The 19,532-nt window shown below is 36.9% G+C and overlaps 1 protein-coding gene across 3 annotated transcripts; it reads left to right on the forward strand.

Annotated features, from left to right (window-relative positions):
• Nucleotides 1-616: 616 nt before the first annotated feature.
• COPS5 (COP9 signalosome subunit 5) lies at nt 617-17,882 on the forward strand. 3 transcript variants are annotated; one of them, XM_045896449.3, is made up of 8 exons: nt 617-1,082; nt 3,303-3,537; nt 4,499-4,627; nt 5,293-5,358; nt 5,887-5,972; nt 11,208-11,319; nt 15,561-15,709; nt 17,643-17,882. In XM_045896449.3, exons 1-8 carry the CDS (start codon nt 940-942, stop codon nt 17,725-17,727), a joined length of 1,005 nt encoding a protein of 334 aa, XP_045752405.1. In that variant the 5' UTR covers nt 617-939; the 3' UTR covers nt 17,728-17,882. The 3 variants fall into 3 exon arrangements, with proteins under 3 accessions (XP_045752405.1, XP_045752406.1, XP_045752407.1); XM_045896450.3 differs by having other exon boundaries at nt 627-888; XM_045896451.3 differs by having other exon boundaries at nt 951-1,090.
• The last annotated feature ends 1,650 nt before the right edge of the window (nt 17,883-19,532 follow it).

The raw sequence follows: 19,532 nt of genomic DNA on the forward strand, positions 1-19,532 counted from the left end.
ATTTGGCCTCGGGGACAGGAAGAGGTTTCACAGAGCTATGCTGAAGATTAAGCCGTAAACTAATTTTAAGAATTGGGTACTGGTCATTTCAGAACACTAATAGCTCATATTATGCTGAAGATTAAACCGTAAACTAATTGTAAGAATCGGGTACTGGTCATTTCGCAACACTAGTTCATACAGATATTAATTTTTACAAACACGACAAAAGACACGATCGTAGCCTCCCACGAGTTTCCACAGCTTCCTTGGAATGTCAGAGAACTCCCCTCTAGAGAAGCGTAGTGCCAAACCAAGAGGCCACAGAATTTTACGCATGTGCAGTGACTCATCTGGAAGTAAACTAGGATACCATGTTTATCTTCGTCTCAACCTGCGTCCAGAACTACTTATATCTCAAGTTTCTCACAAACATCCTTTTTTTTTAGGCTTTCAACAAACATTTTATTTATGGTACCTACATCCACATAAAAACAGGTTTTTTTCCCATCGCAGGCTAAAGATCTACCCATTTTTAACATGGCGGAGGCCGAGCCTGCGCAGTACGAACAAAGAGGACGAGTCCCAGTTTCTGGCATAACGTTAACATGCCCTTCTTCCGGTGCGGAAGGCTATACCATTCTCATACCCAATCATCGTGTTTGTCCTTATTCACACATATAATTTTCTACGATAATATGTTCTCATTTCAACCACAAGAAGATTCCTCTGTCTCTATTATGTAACTGCTGTTTATATCGTGTCATCCCGGAAGCGCTCCCGCCATCCCCGAATGGTCTGTACCGACTTCACCTCCGGTTCTAGGTGTCATGGCTGCCTCGAGAGACTAGTACGAGTTTGCACCTGTGGTGGGAAGGGTCCGAAGCCCACACCCGGGAACCTAGCGAGGTAAAGTTGCGTCTTGGTTGTGGAGGCGACAACTTCTCCGATTCCTTGGCGATGGCGGCGTCCGGGAGTGGTATGGCTCAGAAAACCTGGGAATTGGCCAACAACATGCAGGAAGCCCAGAGTATCGATGAAATCTACAAATACGACAAGAAACAGCAGCAAGAAATACTGGCGGCGAAGCCCTGGACTAAGGAGTGAGGAGGTCCCTGGCGAGACGCAGGGGAGGGAAGGGGCGGCGGGACTTTAGGACACCCAGGGGGAGTGGGAGTGCAGAGGGTGGAGAGTTTGTGTTTTCATGGGCAGGGAGAAGAATATGCGCCCAAGAAATTTTGGTCCTTTTGTCTCCGCACGTAGAGCCAAAACCCCTCTCCTGGGGCTTGCTTCCACTCCCCTTTCTGTGTCTAACCCATTTGCCTCCAGAGGATGTAAGAGGAAAAGGACAAGCGATTCTCATTTCTCAGTATCTGTATTGTCATATATATGCTACACACCCTGCCTTAAGCCTTGTGTCGATTTACACCTTGCTAGGACCTTCAGCTTATCTCAGACTGGAGACTGCACCTGTCTTCAAAAACTAAATCAGCCCAGGTCTCTAAAATAACTATGAGCCATCTTTTAGAGATCTATAATTGATTGTTGATTGCTGATGTTTCAGAAACTAGGCTCCACCCAGTCTCCCAAAATGTTACTCCACCAGTTCTCAAGAGCTAGGAATTTTATCAACAAGAGTTTAAAGCTCTTTGCTCCTTAGCAAAAGCCCTGTGTCTCTGGGAATAATGACAAGTCAAGGGCTCTTTACCCACAGCATTGACTCTTTCCTGAAAGCCGATTGTGTTCCCTATAGAGTAAAAAGAGCATAGTCTGTCAAATGGAGAGGTAGAAAGGACAGCAGTGGTCAACATAAAACCATTCTCCCATCTTTCTCAGTCAGTATTCAGATTCAGCATGTTTATCAATTATTTAATATGGGCTGAGCACTGAACTAGGAATTTCCATATGTTATTTAATCTACATGACAGCCCAGTACTGTTTTCATTCCTTTTTTGCAAATAAGAAAACAAGCGAATGTAAGTAACTTATTTCATGATCACACTGAGGCAGTGAACTTTTAAGTGAATAATAGACTGAAGTTCAACCTCATAACTGTCACTAGTTGACTGGCCCTAGGAATTTATGTATCTTCATTTTTTATCTGTAAAAAGGAATTAAGACCTACCTATTAGTAATGTCATAAAGATTAGATGAGATAATATATTAAAAAGGGCCTACAATGTATGTAATGGGAGCACAATAACTATCTTTTTTTTCCTTTTTCCCAGTAAATGAAGGAGCCAAGATCTTAATTCATGTCTTGACTCCCAAGACCAGGTCTCCATATTTTTCAGTTGTGGTTTAAATCTGTGGGCAGACATCTTAAAAAGGCTTCTCAGGAAAAAAAAAGGGGGGGGCGGGTAGGGGCTTCTCAGAGATATTGATTGACCACGTTATTAAAAACTGCTTGTCTGCTTACCTCTATAACAGATTATGCATTTAAGGTAGCTGTAGCCTATTAAATATTTGAAAACTGTCTGCTTGCTTTTTTGTGGCTCTGATTATATTCATCCTAGCTGTCTTGGGCTGCGTCAGTGAGACAGAAAACGTAATTTTATTCAAGAGTAGTTTAGTCACATCTACATATGACAAACTTTGAAACAGTGAAGCAGAAGTAAAGATATTAGAGCTACATTTTCAATTTTGAGGCTGATAGCACAGAAAGAAACAACACACTGTTATTTGAGAGTACTATAAAAGATGGGCTAAGGCTAATAACAGCTAGCACTTACAAAGTTTTAATATGTGTTAGGCAGTATGCTAAGCATTTTATATACATTATTTCACTTACTTTATTTCCTCCTCTAACAAATCTGAAATATTCCTACTTATAGATGAGGAAACTAAGGCACAGACATGAAGTGGTTGTCTCTAGGCTACAGCTAGCATGGCATGGCAGACTCAAATCTAAGCAGATGGATGTCAGAGCCCACATTTGGAACCATTAGGCGAGAAAGTTGGGCCTGAAAATCTTTAGGCACAACCATCCAAGTAGAGTCAGAATCAGAGATTTGGTGATTCCAAAATTAATTGAGAAAAAGTCTATTGAACTGGTCATGTAATTTCTATCTACTTGAATAGCATATTTAAAAAAATCATTTCATACTTTTCCCTTCCCCTAAAAGGAAATACTTTGCAGGACCCTGACATGTTTATCATTTCCTATCCCCTGCAGGAATTCTACTTCCTTTTTCTTTCCCATATTCTACACTCTTTCTCCCCTTCCCATCACTGTAAATTCCCTCAGTACTTGTTACCTTTACAAAAACTGGCTTTGAAATTGTGTTTATATAAGTTAATTACACTGTGCTTTTGTTTTGTAGTCACCATTACTTTAAGTACTGCAAAATCTCAGCATTGGCTCTACTGAAAATGGTGATGCATGCCAGATCAGGAGGCAACTTGGAAGTGATGGGCTTAATGCTGGGAAAGGTGGATGGTGAAACCATGATCATTATGGACAGTTTTGCTTTGCCTGTAGAGGGCACTGAAACCCGAGTAAATGCTCAGGCTGCTGCATATGAGTACATGGCTGCATATATAGAAAATGCCAAACAGGTAAAAATGTTTCTTAAAGTTCAGTAACTCTAAATTAAGAGTTTCGTCGTGACTCTTGAGTTTCTAAACTTAAAACTATCCTCTTTACATAAAGTTTATACTTTATTTTCCACAATTTCTATGTAAAATGTGTAAAAGGTTAGCATGGATTTTTTTTTTTTTAATAAATTCTCATACTCAAGAGAGTAGATCTTAAAAGTTTTCATCATAAGAAAAAAAGTTGTACCTAATGTGTGGTGATGGATGTTAACTACATTTCTTGTGGTGATCATTTTGCAATATATACATATATTGAATCATTATGGTGTACACCTGAACGAATACAATATTATATATCCATATCTCATAAAAAAAATTTTTAATTCTCACACTCAGTATCAGATGTATGTTTAAAACCAAAAATTTGGAAACAACCTAAATGTTCCTGAGTATAAAACTGATTAAATAAATTATGGTATATCCATACAATGAACTGCAAGCCAGCCTTTAAGAAAAATAAAAATAAAAAGTAGTTATCTATATATTTTATGTACTTGGAACAAACTCCACAATATTGTGTTGAGTTGAAAAAGCAGAGTGTAGAGCACTGTATGTGGTATGCCATTGTGTGTGTTTCTCTTAATCTACATATATGCAAAGAATATGTCTGCAAGATAGGTATATAAGCAGCAGTTATAGTGGTTAACATCTGAGCTGAGAAACTGGATAGTTGAGGGGAACAAGTAGGAAGCAGACTGAATAACCTTACTGTACTTGTATCTTGTTAATTTTATGCCTGAAGTTTTAGGTATTATACTTTGGGTATTACCTAGTCAAAATAATCTTTTTTTAACCTGAAAGCAGCATATGCTATCCACTATTCTGCATGCTTTCATTTTACCATAATGTTATATAAGCAGACAAATGACAAGTATCTCTAAGATTAAACAGAATCCTCAATCTTCTTTGCCCTCTTTGTTAGGTTGGCCGCCTTGAAAATGCAATTGGCTGGTATCACAGCCATCCTGGCTATGGCTGCTGGCTCTCTGGGATTGATGTTAGTACGCAGATGCTCAATCAGCAGTTCCAGGAACCATTCGTAGCAGTAGTAGTAAGTATTTTTGCAACCAGTCTTAATTAAGTTCTTCATGAAGATTTATTAAAGCAGGTATACAGAGAAATAAAAACTGTAGAACAATCTGGTGTCATTATGCCTAGGATTGAATCTGAATTCCACCTCTTAGAAGCTGGGACTTCGAACAAGTTACTTAACCACTCTGCAACTCTTCCCCCACTCTGTAAGATGAGGGTGATCACAGCACCTATGTCTCAGTTCCCTGCACATAGTAGACATTAAATAATGTTGACTGAATTGAGTAAGTCAGAAATTGCTAGAGCAGCTCTTGCTATGCTCAGTGTGGTTTAGATGCAATCCAGGTTACTATGAGAAAGGTAGAAATTGTTCATCTAGTAAAAGGAAACTTTTGAAAAAGAGATGAGCAAATCTTTAACATTCTTAAAATGGTATAATAACTGATCTAATTTCTAAATTAACTATGAGAATTCTATACTTACCCACTTTATTCAGCTTTTATGTTATTTGGTTTGGTTATTTTTTTCCAATTATTTTTTCCTATTTGGTTATTTTATTCAGTATTTGTGTGCATGCATGCATAGTCTTATATATACATATGTATTTCTAAGTTTAACGTTTAAACAAATGGAAGTATATAACAGTTTTATAACCAGCAGATAGTAAATATATCTTTCTTGTAGATTGACCCAACAAGAACAATATCTGCAGGAAAAGTGAATCTTGGAGCCTTTAGGACATACCCAAAGGTAATTTTTAAAATTCAAAGCCCTTACAATTTTTTAAATGACTTATTTTTAAAGTCATGTTATGGTTAATATCTTGTTTTGTCCTAAAACAATTTGATAATATTTACAGAATAGCAGTCAACCAACACAAATTGTCTTTAGCAAAAGACAATACGTTTGTGCTATATATTGCTAAGAAAGCAGTTTTCATTTGTTAATAAGTATCTGTGTGCCCATGGCATTCTGACAGGTACTAGACAACAAGCTAAATACATCTTTTTCCTTCCCCGCAATCTGAAATAGATATTAGCATACGTGTACATCCCCTAAGGACAAGAAAAATGAATCTATAAACCAGATCCAACCATCAGCCATCAAATGGGGTTGAGGGAGAGTATGAGCAATATACTTTTTTTACTGGAATATTTAAGTTCAATATGTGGCTCCCCAGAATTAATGTTTCTATAAATGGAAAGCTGCATAGAACATATGTTTTTTCTGCATGTGTGTGTGTGTGTGTTTTAATCTTCTATTTTCATTTTTGTTGAGGGCTACAAACCCCCTGATGAAGGACCTTCTGAGTACCAGACTATCCCACTTAATAAAATAGAAGACTTTGGTGTACATTGCAAACAGTAAGTAATTTTAAAATGTATCTCATACCACAAACATCGTAAGAAACCTTAGTCCAAGCCCCTAATTTTACAGATGAGAATAAAGTTTCAGATGAAATGCATTTCATAATCTCTTTTAAAATTGTAGTAAGAATATAAAATTTAGGATAATGTTTGAATTCTTTATTAATAATTGTTCTAACCTGTTATTTGTCTTTCACACAACTATACATATTATCAAAGTACAAGGTACTTAGCCCATTGATGAAATTAACAATTGAAAGAAGTTGTAGTCAGAGCCAGCCTGACACAAGTATGTCTGCAAGCTCTCAAAGTACCCAAGTTTCTTTCATTCATTCATTCATTCATTCATTCATTTAAGAGAGCGCAAGAGCAGGGGGGAGGGGCAGAGGGAGAAGCAGGACCCCCTGACCAAGCAGGGAGCCTAACACAGGGCTCTGTCCCAGGACCCCGAGATCATGACCTGAGCTGAAGGAAGCCACTTAACCGAATGAGCCACCCAGGCACTTCTTAAGTCCCATTTAGTAAAACTTCATCCTAAACATTTTCACTCCAAATTTTAAAGAAGCCATACTAAAACCAGTGAATTATATACTTCTTTTTTTTTTTTTAAGATTTTTTTTTTTTTAATTTGAGAGAGAGAATGAGAGAGAGCACATGAGAGGGGGGAGGGTCAGAGGGAGAAGCAGACTCCCTGCTCAGCAGGGAGCCTGATGTGGGACTCCAGGATCATGACCTGAGCCAAAGGCAGTCGCTTAACCAACTGAGCCACCCAGGCGCCCGAATTATATACTTCTTTAAAATAGTGAATGTTGAAGTATATGAATTACATCTCAAGTTTTAAAAGTATTAAAGAAGCCAATAAAAACAGTTTTCTCCTTCTGAATATATCTTGCCATGTAACATTGACCAACCCACCACATTCTGGAGCCTGAACCAAAGCACTAGCCTTCTAACTAGTCTTCCAGCTTCTTCCGTTTACCCCTTTAAAGTTCTTTTGTCAGCCAAATTGATTCTGTTAAAATGTAAGTCAGATCATATTCCTTCTCCAGAATGATTTCCTGTATCACCAAAAATAAGATCCATAGTCCTTATGATGGACTACACAGCCCTATGTGATCTGACCCTTACTATCTCTGAGCTCATCTCCTATCACTAAACCTTTGCTCTCTCCAGTCCAGCCATAGTGGTGTCCTTATGGTTGTCAGATGCGCCAGGCAGCTTTTTGCCTCGGGGCCTTTGCATCTGCTGTTCCCTCTGCTGGGAAAATTGTTCCTTATTTCCATGTGGCTCACTAACTACTTCAGTCATGGAGGATCTGTTTTAGGGTCACTTAACAGAGAAAATGTTCACTGGTCACCCTAATATAACACCTTCCAGTCAGCTACTCTGTGTCTCAGTTTCCCTGCTTTATTTTTCTTATCACTTACCACCATCTGATATGTTTCTGTTTCCTTGTTATTGATCCCATTAGAATGTGAACTTCATGACAGTAGACTTAATTCATTGCTGTATCCTAACATTTAAATCAGACATGGCACATAGAAGGGTGGGCATCCACCCCCACCAAAAAAAGTTACCTAAATGATTATCTAGAGTCCTCTTTTCTCCATACCTCCTAAACAAACTTCTAGGACTACCTTGACTACCCATGTGCTACTACTGCTATTATTCTTCTGTTCAGAAATTCTTAGAAAATTCTAGAATTTCTAAAATTGAGCTTTAAAATATATCAGTCATCCCTGACATACTTCTGGGGGCAGGGGGAAGATTCTTTTTTATTTTCAGTTAGAGGCTTGGGATTAAATCACATAATTTACCCTATTGGAAAAAATTTTTAAAAAGAAAAAAATTTAAACCATTCCAGTTTGAGAGAATTCCTCCTAAGCCTGGAAACACCTTTGCTGTGATACTTTATCAGAGTAATAGTCAATTTTTTTTTCATTTATATTGAGTTATAGCGGTAGAAAAATCTTATACCTTTAATACCTACACTACTTTGTTCACTACCAACAGCAGCTTTTGAAAGAACAAAGACTGAGGCAGTCTATGCTTTCTGTATCCAAACAAACCTACATTTCCTATTTTACTAAAATACGAGCCCATCAGAGAAGAATAGCCACTTTCTAGCTATCTACATTGCTAGAGCCTAGAATTTTGAATCTGGAATTGCTTGGATATTCAAAGATGTTCTCTTAGGATCAATTCCTAAATAAGAGAGAATAAACTCTTTCCTAGGGCAAATAAGGGGCTTAATTTATTTTTGTTTAAAATCTTTAATGAAATATAGTGCCAGGTTGAAAGAGCAGGGATTTGGGGCAGGCTGCTTATAGATTCATTTCCTAAATTATTTGGTGATGAAGTATTATGTGCAGTTTATATTGGTCTTTTTTCTTTCCTACCTTAAATCCCATATCATATTGTACACCCAAAGTCTGTTTAAAACATAGAATATAATGTAGATATTAAATGTTTTTAACATTGAAGAACCTTAGTGAAAATAGGACACAAAGTGTTTTTTTTTTTTTAAGTTAGCTTGTATGTTGTCAGTGTTATGCAGGAACATGGTTTAAAGAGTAAAATGGTTCAATGAAACTTATGAAAAACAACAATTTTGTACCATTCCCTTTCCCATCCCCCCAGAGGCAGTCACTTAAACTACTATAGTTATTCCTGTAAGTATTTACCACATCTCTTCCAACAACGTGCTGATAGTGCTACTTCTTGATTTTCAGTTCTAGGCAGTATCTATTATTGACTTCCTGTACAGAAGATGAGGATTTAGCTCCACAAGTAATTTTGAATGTTCTTCTTGTTTTCAACTCTGCTACTGAGATTTGCAGCTAATCACTACATGTTAGACAAAAAATTTCATTGCATCAACCTATGGAATTAAAACAGTAATTACATTAAGGTGATCCATAAATTTTAAAACATAAACTCTATTCTAGAACTTCGTTTGAGTTCCCTTATTTTCCATCCTTTATAAATCCAAATATCTATTGCTAAATTCACCCTCTCGTCTCTTTTTTCCTCAAGTATCAGAGATACAACCCCCTCCTTTCTAAAGCTGACTTTTTTTTTTTTTTTAGATTTATTTATTTATTTATTCATTTGAGAGAGAGAGAATGAGAGACAGAGAGCCTGAGAGGGAGGAGGGTCAGAGGGAGAAGCAGACTCCCTGCCGAGCAGGGAGCCCGATGCGGGACTCGATCCCGGGACTCCAGGATCATGACCTGAGCCGAAGGCAGTCGCTTAACCAACTGAGCCACCCAGGCGCCCCTAAAGCTGACTTTCTACTTGAGCCCCTCATCCCCTCCCCATACCTAATTCCCTTACTCCTGGGACCTCACTTGTTAAATACTCTCTTAAATGTCTACAGTCTACATGTAAAAATAAAACTGTGAGGTTTTTGATAATAGATACAACTTTTCATATCCTTTCTCTGCCACTTACTAGCTATGTGGCTTTGAGTAAGGTCTTTTCTTTCTGAACGTTTGTCTATAGACTGGGAATAATAAATGCTTTCTGCGTATGGTTATAGGAAAGACTAAATGAGAATGTATGTAAAGCACCCAGGATATAATAGGCACTCAAGAAATACACTGTTCCACTTCCACATTTCATTAGCCATGTCCTACCCATCTTCAGATCTGCATAGGTATCTTAATTTTGAAAAGACCCTCACTTAATTCTGATGTCCTTAAATTCTTATTCTTTTTTATTTCTTCACTCACTCCTGAATTGAATCAACAAGCATTTCTTATTGTGTCCACATGTCTTTATCTTTTGCACCACTAACCTGCGTTTGAGACTTTCTTTGCATCTGCTGCACTGCAGTTGTATCCTTTGTGGTCTCCCTGCCTACAGTTCCTCTGAAACACATCCTATCACAAGCCAGCTTTCTTCAAACACCTCTTTGGCCCAATCATTGCTCTGCTCAAACATCTTCCATGAGTCCCCACTACCTAGAAGATAAAGTTTAAATTTCTTTTTTTAAGTTTTTATTAAGTTTTATTAGCTAACATACAGTGTAATATTAGTTTCGGATGTATAATATAGTGATTCAACATTTCCATACAACACCTGGTGCTCATCACAAGTGCACTCCTTAATTCCCATCACCTATATAAGCCATTCCCCCACCCATGAAGTTTAAATTTCATAACCCTTCATGTAATATCTTCCACCAAATAGACCCCAACAAAGCCTTCTAGGTTCCCCTCACATAATTATTCTGCTTTTGCTTAACTGTCCAGACAAAGTGATTTACTTACTATTCCTTTCATGACTTTCCTGTTTGTGAGTCAATGCTCCCTGCCTAATGCCCTCCTTGCTGTCTACATAAACACACCATAGACTCATGTAAGGGTTACTGTCAGGCCTGCCTTCTCCCTGGGGCTTCTCAGGCAATTCTTCTACACTGAGAGTATTCATTATCTCTAATATTTAATTGGTGATGATTAATTTTATATACTCACTATAGCATCACTTACTGTTATTCAGTATATATCATTATATTTAATTTTTTGTGGCTTCATACCACATCTCCCCTAAAAATAGTAATAAGCTCCTTAAGATAAAAAAGTCCCTTGTGTTTCTTTGTATCTACTGATGTACAGAACCTAAGGAGGTATTCAAATATTTATTACTTCAAAAATACATGTTTTTCGTACATTTAACCAAATATTTCTTGCGCCTCACTGATTACAAATTAGGCACCTTTATAGGCAGTATTTTTTTTAGGCACTCTAAGGATTCTATTTTAAGGTTTGCTTTCCAAAAAAGCAATAGGCCCTAATTAGGGGATTAGAAAGGAAGAAATGGGAAATCCACATGTCATTCTCAGTATTTTTAAAAGCCTATCAAAAATTGTCATTGACCATAGAGAAGCAGTTCATTAAGTTTATGTGCTATTGGCTAGAATTTATGAACTCGGTAACATGGATAAACATATGTCATTCAGAAGTTCTGACTGGTTGTGGATAAGTTGTGGGGAATTTCTGGGCTCTACAGTGGGAAGAAATACAACACAAGAAAGTTTGGTTAACAGAAGATTTGAAACCACACCTCTGAAGAGTAAGGAAACCATGGTTACCTATTGTTCTATTGGATTAAAAACTAAAACATAACTGTTTGGATATAAAATGTAATTCACTTAAATTTGGCCATAACTTTTATATGATATGGTTGAATTTTTTTTTTAACTTACATATTTGTCCTTTTGTTTCATAGATACTATGCCTTAGAAGTCTCATATTTCAAATCCTCATTGGATCGCAAATTGCTTGAGCTTTTGTGGAATAAATACTGGGTGAATACGCTGAGTTCCTCTAGTTTGCTTACTGTAAGTACTGTATTCCCAAGGGATGCATATGAATTTTATCTAAGCTACATAAGTTGTTTAATATCTGAAACTCTTTTTCATGGGAAGGCTATACCTGACTTGGCCAAGACACCAGGGCTGGGCTCAGATTCTGCACATGACCAGAGCTGAATTGGGATACTAGGCCAAGCCAAGATCTATGTCATGTACCATTGAGACCAAGTCCAAGTGACAAATACAAGTGGCCAGATGAGGGTGAAATCTGCACTGCCTTAAAGAGACTTACAGAGAGAAAAATACAAATATTGTTTTTTGTTGTGTCAGGTGTCTCAGGGAGGACCCCAGTTACAGGTGACAGGAGACCCAACCAAACTGGCCTAAACAAAAAAGAGAATCTTTTAAGCTACAAAGTCCAGGAGTAGGGCTTACTTCAGGCATAGCAAGTTTGCACTGAAACAATATTATGAGGTCTTGGTCTTTGTCTCAGCTTTGATTTCGTATCAGTTGGCTTCAGTTTTGGGCTTCATATGAAAACAAGATGGCAGGGGCGCCTCGGTGGCGCCTGCCTTTAAGCGTCCAACTCTTGGTTTTGGCTCAGGTCCTGATCTCAGAATCATGAAATTGAGCCCAGTGTCGGGGCTCTGCACTCAGCGCAGAGTCTGATTGGGATTCTATCTCCCTCTCCCTCTACCCCTCCCGCTTATGCTCTCTCTAAAATAAATAAATCTTTAAAAAAAAAGGGGGGGTTGTGGGGGGAGGAAAAGAAAACAAGATGGCAGCATTAACTTCAGGCCTCCCAGCCTCCCATTTTCACATTCAAAAGAGAAGATCAAGATACACATACGCGTAACTCCAGGCAAAACCTCATTGTGTCTGAGCTTTGTTTAGGTTGCATGCCCATCCTTAAACCTGCTATAGGCCAAGGGAATGAACACCATGAGTAGCTGTATCAGGGCAAGTACTTCACTGCTGGGCTGGGCTAGAAAAAACTCAGGAGCATGTGGACTAAGAATTAGGAAGGGCTGTCCCCAGAAGGAAGTCAGAATATCATTAACTTTAAGTAGCAGATACTGGGCAGCAAAAAGTAAGATAAAATAAATTACCGAATTTTTTCTAATGTATCATTAAAACCTAACATACTTAGAAGGATATTTATTTTACAGGCTTCTATCTAGAGCTTAGTCAGGGACAGTTGTGTGTCGTGTTTTTTTTTTCTTTTTTTAAAGTAGGCCACCTCACATAGTACAGAATAGCATAATGGTTAGAACCACAAAATTTGGTATAAGATAAACTCAGTTCAAAAACAACTCTGGAACTTTACTAGCTGTGTGTGACCTTCAGAAAGTTATTTAATGAGACTGAGCCTTTTCTTGAGTTTAGTGATAATAGTACCTACATCATTAAGTACCATGAGAATTAAATGAAATTCTTTATATAAATCAGTTAACAAAGTGCCTGGCATATAATAAAGCCTCAGTAAGTTATTATTTTTTGTTTGGTTCATTTGTTTGTTCATAGAGCATATTTTCTATGATTTTATTGGGTTTTTTTAAAGATTTTATTTAGAGAGAGAGAGAGCCTGAGCAGGGGCAGAGGGAGAGAGAGAGAATCCCAAGCGGACCCCCTGCTGAGCTCAGATCCCAACAGAGGGCTCAGTCCCACAACCCTGAGATCATGACCCAAGCTGAAACCAAAAGTTGGACACTTCACTGACTGAGCCACCCAGGCAGCCCTTTCTGTGATTTTAAATAGAGTTCTGGCAGCCTTTCTGTTCTTATTTTGTAACCTCAACAGTCAGAAGTAGCAAATTAGAAGGATGGAAAGTGATCATTATAGCAAACATTAAGTGCTTCCTTTGTGCCATATACTGCTAAATGCTTTGTATGAGTTGTTTCCTTAGAGGCAAGTATACTAATGAGAACCAGAAGTGACACATGATGGCAGAGGGAGAAAACACTAAGACCAGAGCAGTCTGAACCTTTGTGTAAAGGCAAACAGCTCTACCTACTCAGCCTATGGCTCTCCCTGTTTTCCAGCATTGCATATATTGAGGACATTAATAATCAAGAAAAGGTTAAATTATATTTTCTTCTTTTTTGTGGTTGTATATATGGTACATTGTAGCATTTTAAGAAAAAATTTATAGGACTCCTGAGTGGCTCAGTCGGTTAAGCATCTGCCTTCGGCTCGGGTCACGATCCCGGGGTCCTGGGATTGAGCCCCTCATTGGGCTCCCTGCTCAGCAGGGAGTCTGCGTCTCCTCTCTTTCTGCCCCTCCCCCCCTTATGCTCCCTCTCTGTCTCTCAAATAAACCAAATAAATCTTAAAAAAAGAAAAGAAAAAATCTATAAATGTATGTTCAACGCATCTCTTTCTCCAGCTAAAGCATATAACCTAAAAGCTACCAGAAAAAAGTTTTCTGATTTAAGAAATTAGTTTCCTCTTCATTCTCTGTGTGTTTAAAATGTAATTGATGTCATTTTATTTCATTTTAATAGTATAACCTGTTCCTGCCATCTTACATTTTTATGGCTTGAGCTAAATCTTCCAAATGTGAAGTGGTCTTACAAACCTTAAGCTTTTCTTCAAATCTGTAGAGGGGAGAATGTCTTGGTGTCCTAAACCATTTAGATCCAGACAAAGTGAATATAATTGCATCTTTAAAAAATATCATTTTAGGGCACCTGGGTGGCTCAGTTGGTTAAGCATCTGCCTTTGGCTCAGGTCATGATCCCATAGTCCTGGGATCGAGTCCCACATCGGGCTCCCTGCTCAGCCAGGAGTCTGCTTCTCTCTCTCCTTCTGCCTCTGCCTCTCCCCCCCTCACCTGTGCACGCTCTTTCTCAAAATAAATAAATAAAATATATTTTTTTTAAATATCATCAGTTTATAAAATCATTGGAAGAGCTGGTAGCATTGTAAAGGCCCCTCTGTAGTGAGTATGATGACAGCAAATAACTTTTCATGTTTGGTGATTGAACATGTACACTGTCTTACAGATTGAGTAAATAGAGTAATGTACTAATTGTTGCCAAGTCATTTGTTTAATCTTCACTCTCTTCTTTTGAAGATAAGGGAAAGAAATGGAACATATACTTCATAACTCATCTTAGTGAAAAGTTGTTTTGTATTTTAGACTACAACATTTTAAAAAAGATAACCCATAAAAATGCTTAAATGTTTAATGCTTAAGTGTACATATGTAACTGTTAAAGTTTTTCTTTTTAAAAAGTATGAAATATTAAGGGACAAATAGTATATGTAGTATTACAGCTTAACAAATATAGGTGTGTGTGCAAGCATATAGCAATACTCTAAAATATAACTGTGGTTATAGCTAAGTGGAGGGATTATGGGTGTTACCTTTCCTCTTTATTTTGCTCTACATTTTCCAAATTGTCTGTAGTAACTATTAACTTTATAATCAGAAAACCTAAGACAAATGTTATTTTTATTTATTTTTGGGGTTTTTTTTTTTGCAGGGTCAGGGGAAGTGTTCTTTTTTATTTTTTTTAAGATTTTATTTATTTATTTGAGAGACAGAGACAGGGAGCAGAGAGAGTGAGAGAGAGCACAAGAAGAGGTAGAGGCAGAGGGAGAAGCAGACTCCCCACTGAGCAGGGAGCCCAATGTGGGACTTGATCCCGGGACTCCAGGATCATGACCTGAGCCAAAGGCAGTCGCCTAACCAACTGAGCCACCCAGGTGCCCCGATAAATGTTGGTATTAAATGCTGAAATTTCAACAAGAACAAATAATAAAATTAGCTAACAATTATTAAGGCTTTACCAGGTGCTATGGACAGTCCTAAGAGCTTTATATAAGTTACTCCATATACATTATTTAATTTAGTCTTCATAATAGCCTTAATGTAGAAATTATCACTGTCCTCTCCCCCATTTTCAAAAGATGACTTAAAGGCACAGAAAAGTAAGGGAGTTTTCCCAAGGCCTCCCAGCTCATCTGCAGCAGAGCCAAAACTGAGACTCAGGCCTGTGTACTTCAAAGCCTCTCATAATAACAAGTATTAGATTTAATGAGTCAAAAAGAAGAATTCCAAATTTAACCTTGAAATTTTAAAGGGGGGAAAACTCTACACTTGAACTGCTTGAACTTTAGAGTCAGTTTTTACAAGTAAATTTGATTTCTTACTTCAGTGGTGGAATTCTTTGTAAATGAAATGTTCTAAATAGAAAAAAATTTACATTAAAATATATGTATATATGCACACACACACTGACACAATACCATTTTACCTACAGAATGCAGACTATACCACTGGTCAGGTCTTTGATTTATCTGAAAAATTAGAACAGTCAGAAGCCCAGCTGGGACGAGGGAGTTTCATGTTGGGTTTAGAAACACATGACAGAAAGTCAGAAGACAAACTTGCCAAAGCTACAAGAGACAGGTAAGAGCTAATCTATTCCTACCCCTAACCAGTTCTTTTTGTTTCAAAATTTGCACATTATAATAGGATTTAAATTCCTTATGTTTCACCTTACTTACAACTTAGAATGGTACCTGAATATTAATTTCTTGGGACCTTTAAGAGTTGTCAAATGCAAATTTTAGCTTAGAAAATTTAGGTTAAAACATTAAAAGCTTAAAGATCTAGGTAATGTAATGAAAAACTCCCAGTCATCTTTTCTAGATCTAGCTAGAAAGTGTACTAAAGAAAACCAATCCATCACTGGATCTTTAAAAAAAAAAACTTCTGCAAAAGAACATCCAAATCTATTCTAACTTAATCATCTTTTGAGGGATTATGTTAAGATTTCTTAAATTTATCAAACTTCACATTTTTATGAAGTTTTAAACCCCTAAATATCACAAAAATGATTGCATCTCTCTTAAGTTATTCTTCTGAAATTATCCTTAATACAGTAATTTAGTATCCCAAATTTCACTACCAAGAATTTGTTAGAAACAAACTTGGAATGTGTTCTCTGATAACTTATGAAATAATCAGGCAGCCCTTCAGATGCATAGAGGATTGGGAAGACTACCTAAATAGCATGTACTTTCACAAAAGTTTGAACTTTAATGTGATAATTAGGGGCAGAGAGTAAGGGAAAATTATGTTGACATCTATATAAACTGATACCTTGGTATCTATCTTAAGAAAAACCAGACTGGTCAACAGGAAAGAAAAGGGAGAAGGGAAGGTAAAGTGTGTTAGGAGCAGAAGCCATCTTGGGTTAAATTATCTTATTCTGTTCCATGGGTTTTTAGAAAGTATAGAGCTAGTGGCCTGGATAAAATTAAATCTTTCTTCAATATTAGGTCTCATTTTTGGTACCTGCACTGAGTGTATGTTTTTGCTCATCTATCTTTGTATCATTTGTGATTTACAATTTTATCTATATCTACACCTCAGTTTCTTAGCAAGCAAAAATTTCACAATGGTAATGTCTCCAATTATATAAGAAGAAAAGTAGGATGGACAAAAGTAGTAGTACACAAGTAGAGAATTTACCTTTTTGGGTAACTTTATAAGAATTGTATCTCTTCTAAATATTGTGGGGTTTTATTGTTGTTTGCTTTTTATTTTTTATCAGTTCTAAAATCTAAGTCCTTTACCCACTGACTTTGACTTTTAATTGTTTGAAGGTTGTGATTATTTCAGGAAAAAGCACAGGATTCTTTAAAATCTCTTTTTTAATAATTCTAAGTAATAAATGATAAGATTTTAATGTAAGATCAGAATCAGTCTATAATGATAAAGTATATATAATTCAGTCACCTTCCAGAATAGAACTTTTCCCAAAACTGTTGATAAGTAACTGTTAATATTAGATTTTATACTGCTCTCTTGTGAAGGTTCTAGTAAGTATAGTTGACCCTTGAACAATGTGGGTTTGAACTGTATGGGTCCGCTTATATGTGGGGTTTTTTCCTATAAATACAGTACAGTAATGTAAATGTAGATTTTCTTAACACTTCTCTCTAGCTTAGTTTGTTGTAAGAATACAGTATATAATGTAATATACAAAATACGTGTTAATCAGTTGTTTATGTTATTGTTAAGCTTCCCATTAACACTAGGCAATTACTAGTTAAGTTTTGGGGGAGTCAGAAGTTATATGTGAATTTTCAACTGTGTGGAAGATTTGGTACCCTTAACTCCCACATTGTTCAAGGATCAACTGTAATGAAATGGTTAAAAGACATGCAGAAAGCTAAAAATCACAAGAGTAAACTGTAAATTGTGGTTTGTGGAGTATGAATAGAACTGAAAATCATTATTGGGGGTATAAGGATGGAAATGGGGGGAGGGAACTTGCATGTTCAAAACAGTTTCCAGTTCTTATGACATTTTATGATGTGTTTTTTCTTTACAGCTGTAAAACTACCATAGAAGCTATCCATGGATTGATGTCTCAGGTTATTAAGGATAAACTGTTTAATCAAATTAACATCTCTTAAACAATCACTAAGTAGTACTTTTGACTGAAAGCCAGTATGAGAAAAATACTCAAGTAACACTTCAAAACCAGTTACCAAATACCTGATTAGAAGTATAAGGTGCTCTGAAGTGTCCTGAATATTAACATTGTGTAATAAAACTCTTTAAAATGAAATTGTTCTTTTGTTATTTTGTGGGAGCAGTTACATTATTTTTCTAGGATCCTTTAATGTTCTAGAATATAAGAGAAAGAAATATTTATTGGAACCTTTATTTTTTAAATTTAAATCTAAATCGAAGAATTTCAGCACTTCACTTGCCATACTGATTATCAGAGCCACTTTTCAATTCGCCTATACCTTCTTTGGTAGTCCACTAGTAAAAATATAATTTAACATAACGTTTTTATGTTCTTATGAAATGTTAACCATGTCACACCTTAAGTTATTTTCTTGAAAATTAAATAACTTAAGACAGAGCCTAACATAGGTTATCTAGTCATTCAAATATTTACCAAGTACCTTTACTGAATAGGCCAAATTTTACTTTGCAGATATTCTGAACAAGATAGACAAGGCCACTTCCTGTCCTCACAGAACCTACTTGGAGGCTAAAGCTAAGTTAACAAGAACCTATGTATACTAGTATGAAGGGAGATATAGTGTGCTGGGAAACTGAGGAGGAACATTTACACCAGGGAGGAGTTACCCAGGTAGGTTTCCTGAAAGAGTGACCTGACATAAAGCTGAAATTTGAAAGATAGGAGGACTAGCCAGAAAAGCATAATGGGAATGCAAGTTTATAAGCAGAGTACGGCAACATGTAGAAGGCCAGAGGTAGAGAGCATGAACCTAGTACCCTCAAGAACTGATACTCAGTTAGACCTGAGAGCGTCCAGTTGGACATGAGAAGTAGCAAAAGATGACTTTTAATAGGTAAGATGAGGGTAGATCCTGCAGAGGCACTTTGGACTTTATCCTAACAGCAATGCAGAGTTAAGAGTTTTAAACAACAGAAACTGATGTTTCTAAGAGCACTGTTAAGAGATCTGGGGGTGAGGCCTGGCTGAAAGCAAATGAAATGACTTGTAGAAAATGAAGAGTGAAAAGACAAGACAAATCATGGAAACATCAAATACAAAAATCTGCAGAGGAAGAGACCATAGGAGCAGAAAAGAAACTTTAAGAAGTAATTTACCAGTGACTTGACATGCTGCCAAGAGGTCAAGGAAAACAACGCCTAAAAGTTTTCCATTAGATTTAGCAATGAGGTAGTCTTTGGTAAGATGAGGAAGCCCATTAACATTAGTATCCAAATACATTCTTCGACAGTTGATATATTAGCATTTTGGTCTCGTTTTGTAAACTTTTAATTTTTTTTTTTTAAGTAACCTCTGCACCCAATGTGGGGCTTGAACTCATGTCCCTGAGATCAAGAATCATGCTTTACCAACTAAGCCAGCCAGGAGCCCCTCATTTTGTAACTATTTAAATAAAAGCAGGCACCCCCAATTTCAGATGGTTCAAACTCACCTCCATTTTTATACCCTTTTAAAAAAAATGACTGCCCCCTATGAGCAGTCAAAATCTGTTTACTGCCATAGTCTTCAGCAACACCTTAAGAAACACTGACAAGCTTGTTGAGGTTTCATTCACATACAGGATTGAGTGGTTAAAGTTTTTGACATGAAAGAGTAAGGAGCCATTGGAGTCACCATGAAAATATACTAGCAGTTTTCATTCTAAGACTGAAGTACAATTATCCACATTTAATTTGACATTCATTACCTAAACAATTACGACACCTTGGTGTGATGGAAAATGCC

The sequence above is a fragment of the Mirounga angustirostris genome, unplaced genomic scaffold (genome assembly GCF_029215605.1).
Source record: "Mirounga angustirostris isolate CCGP_5_RB_7025 unplaced genomic scaffold, mMirAng1.0.hap1 SCAF_4, whole genome shotgun sequence".
NCBI classification, from domain to species: domain Eukaryota; kingdom Metazoa; phylum Chordata; class Mammalia; order Carnivora; family Phocidae; genus Mirounga; species Mirounga angustirostris.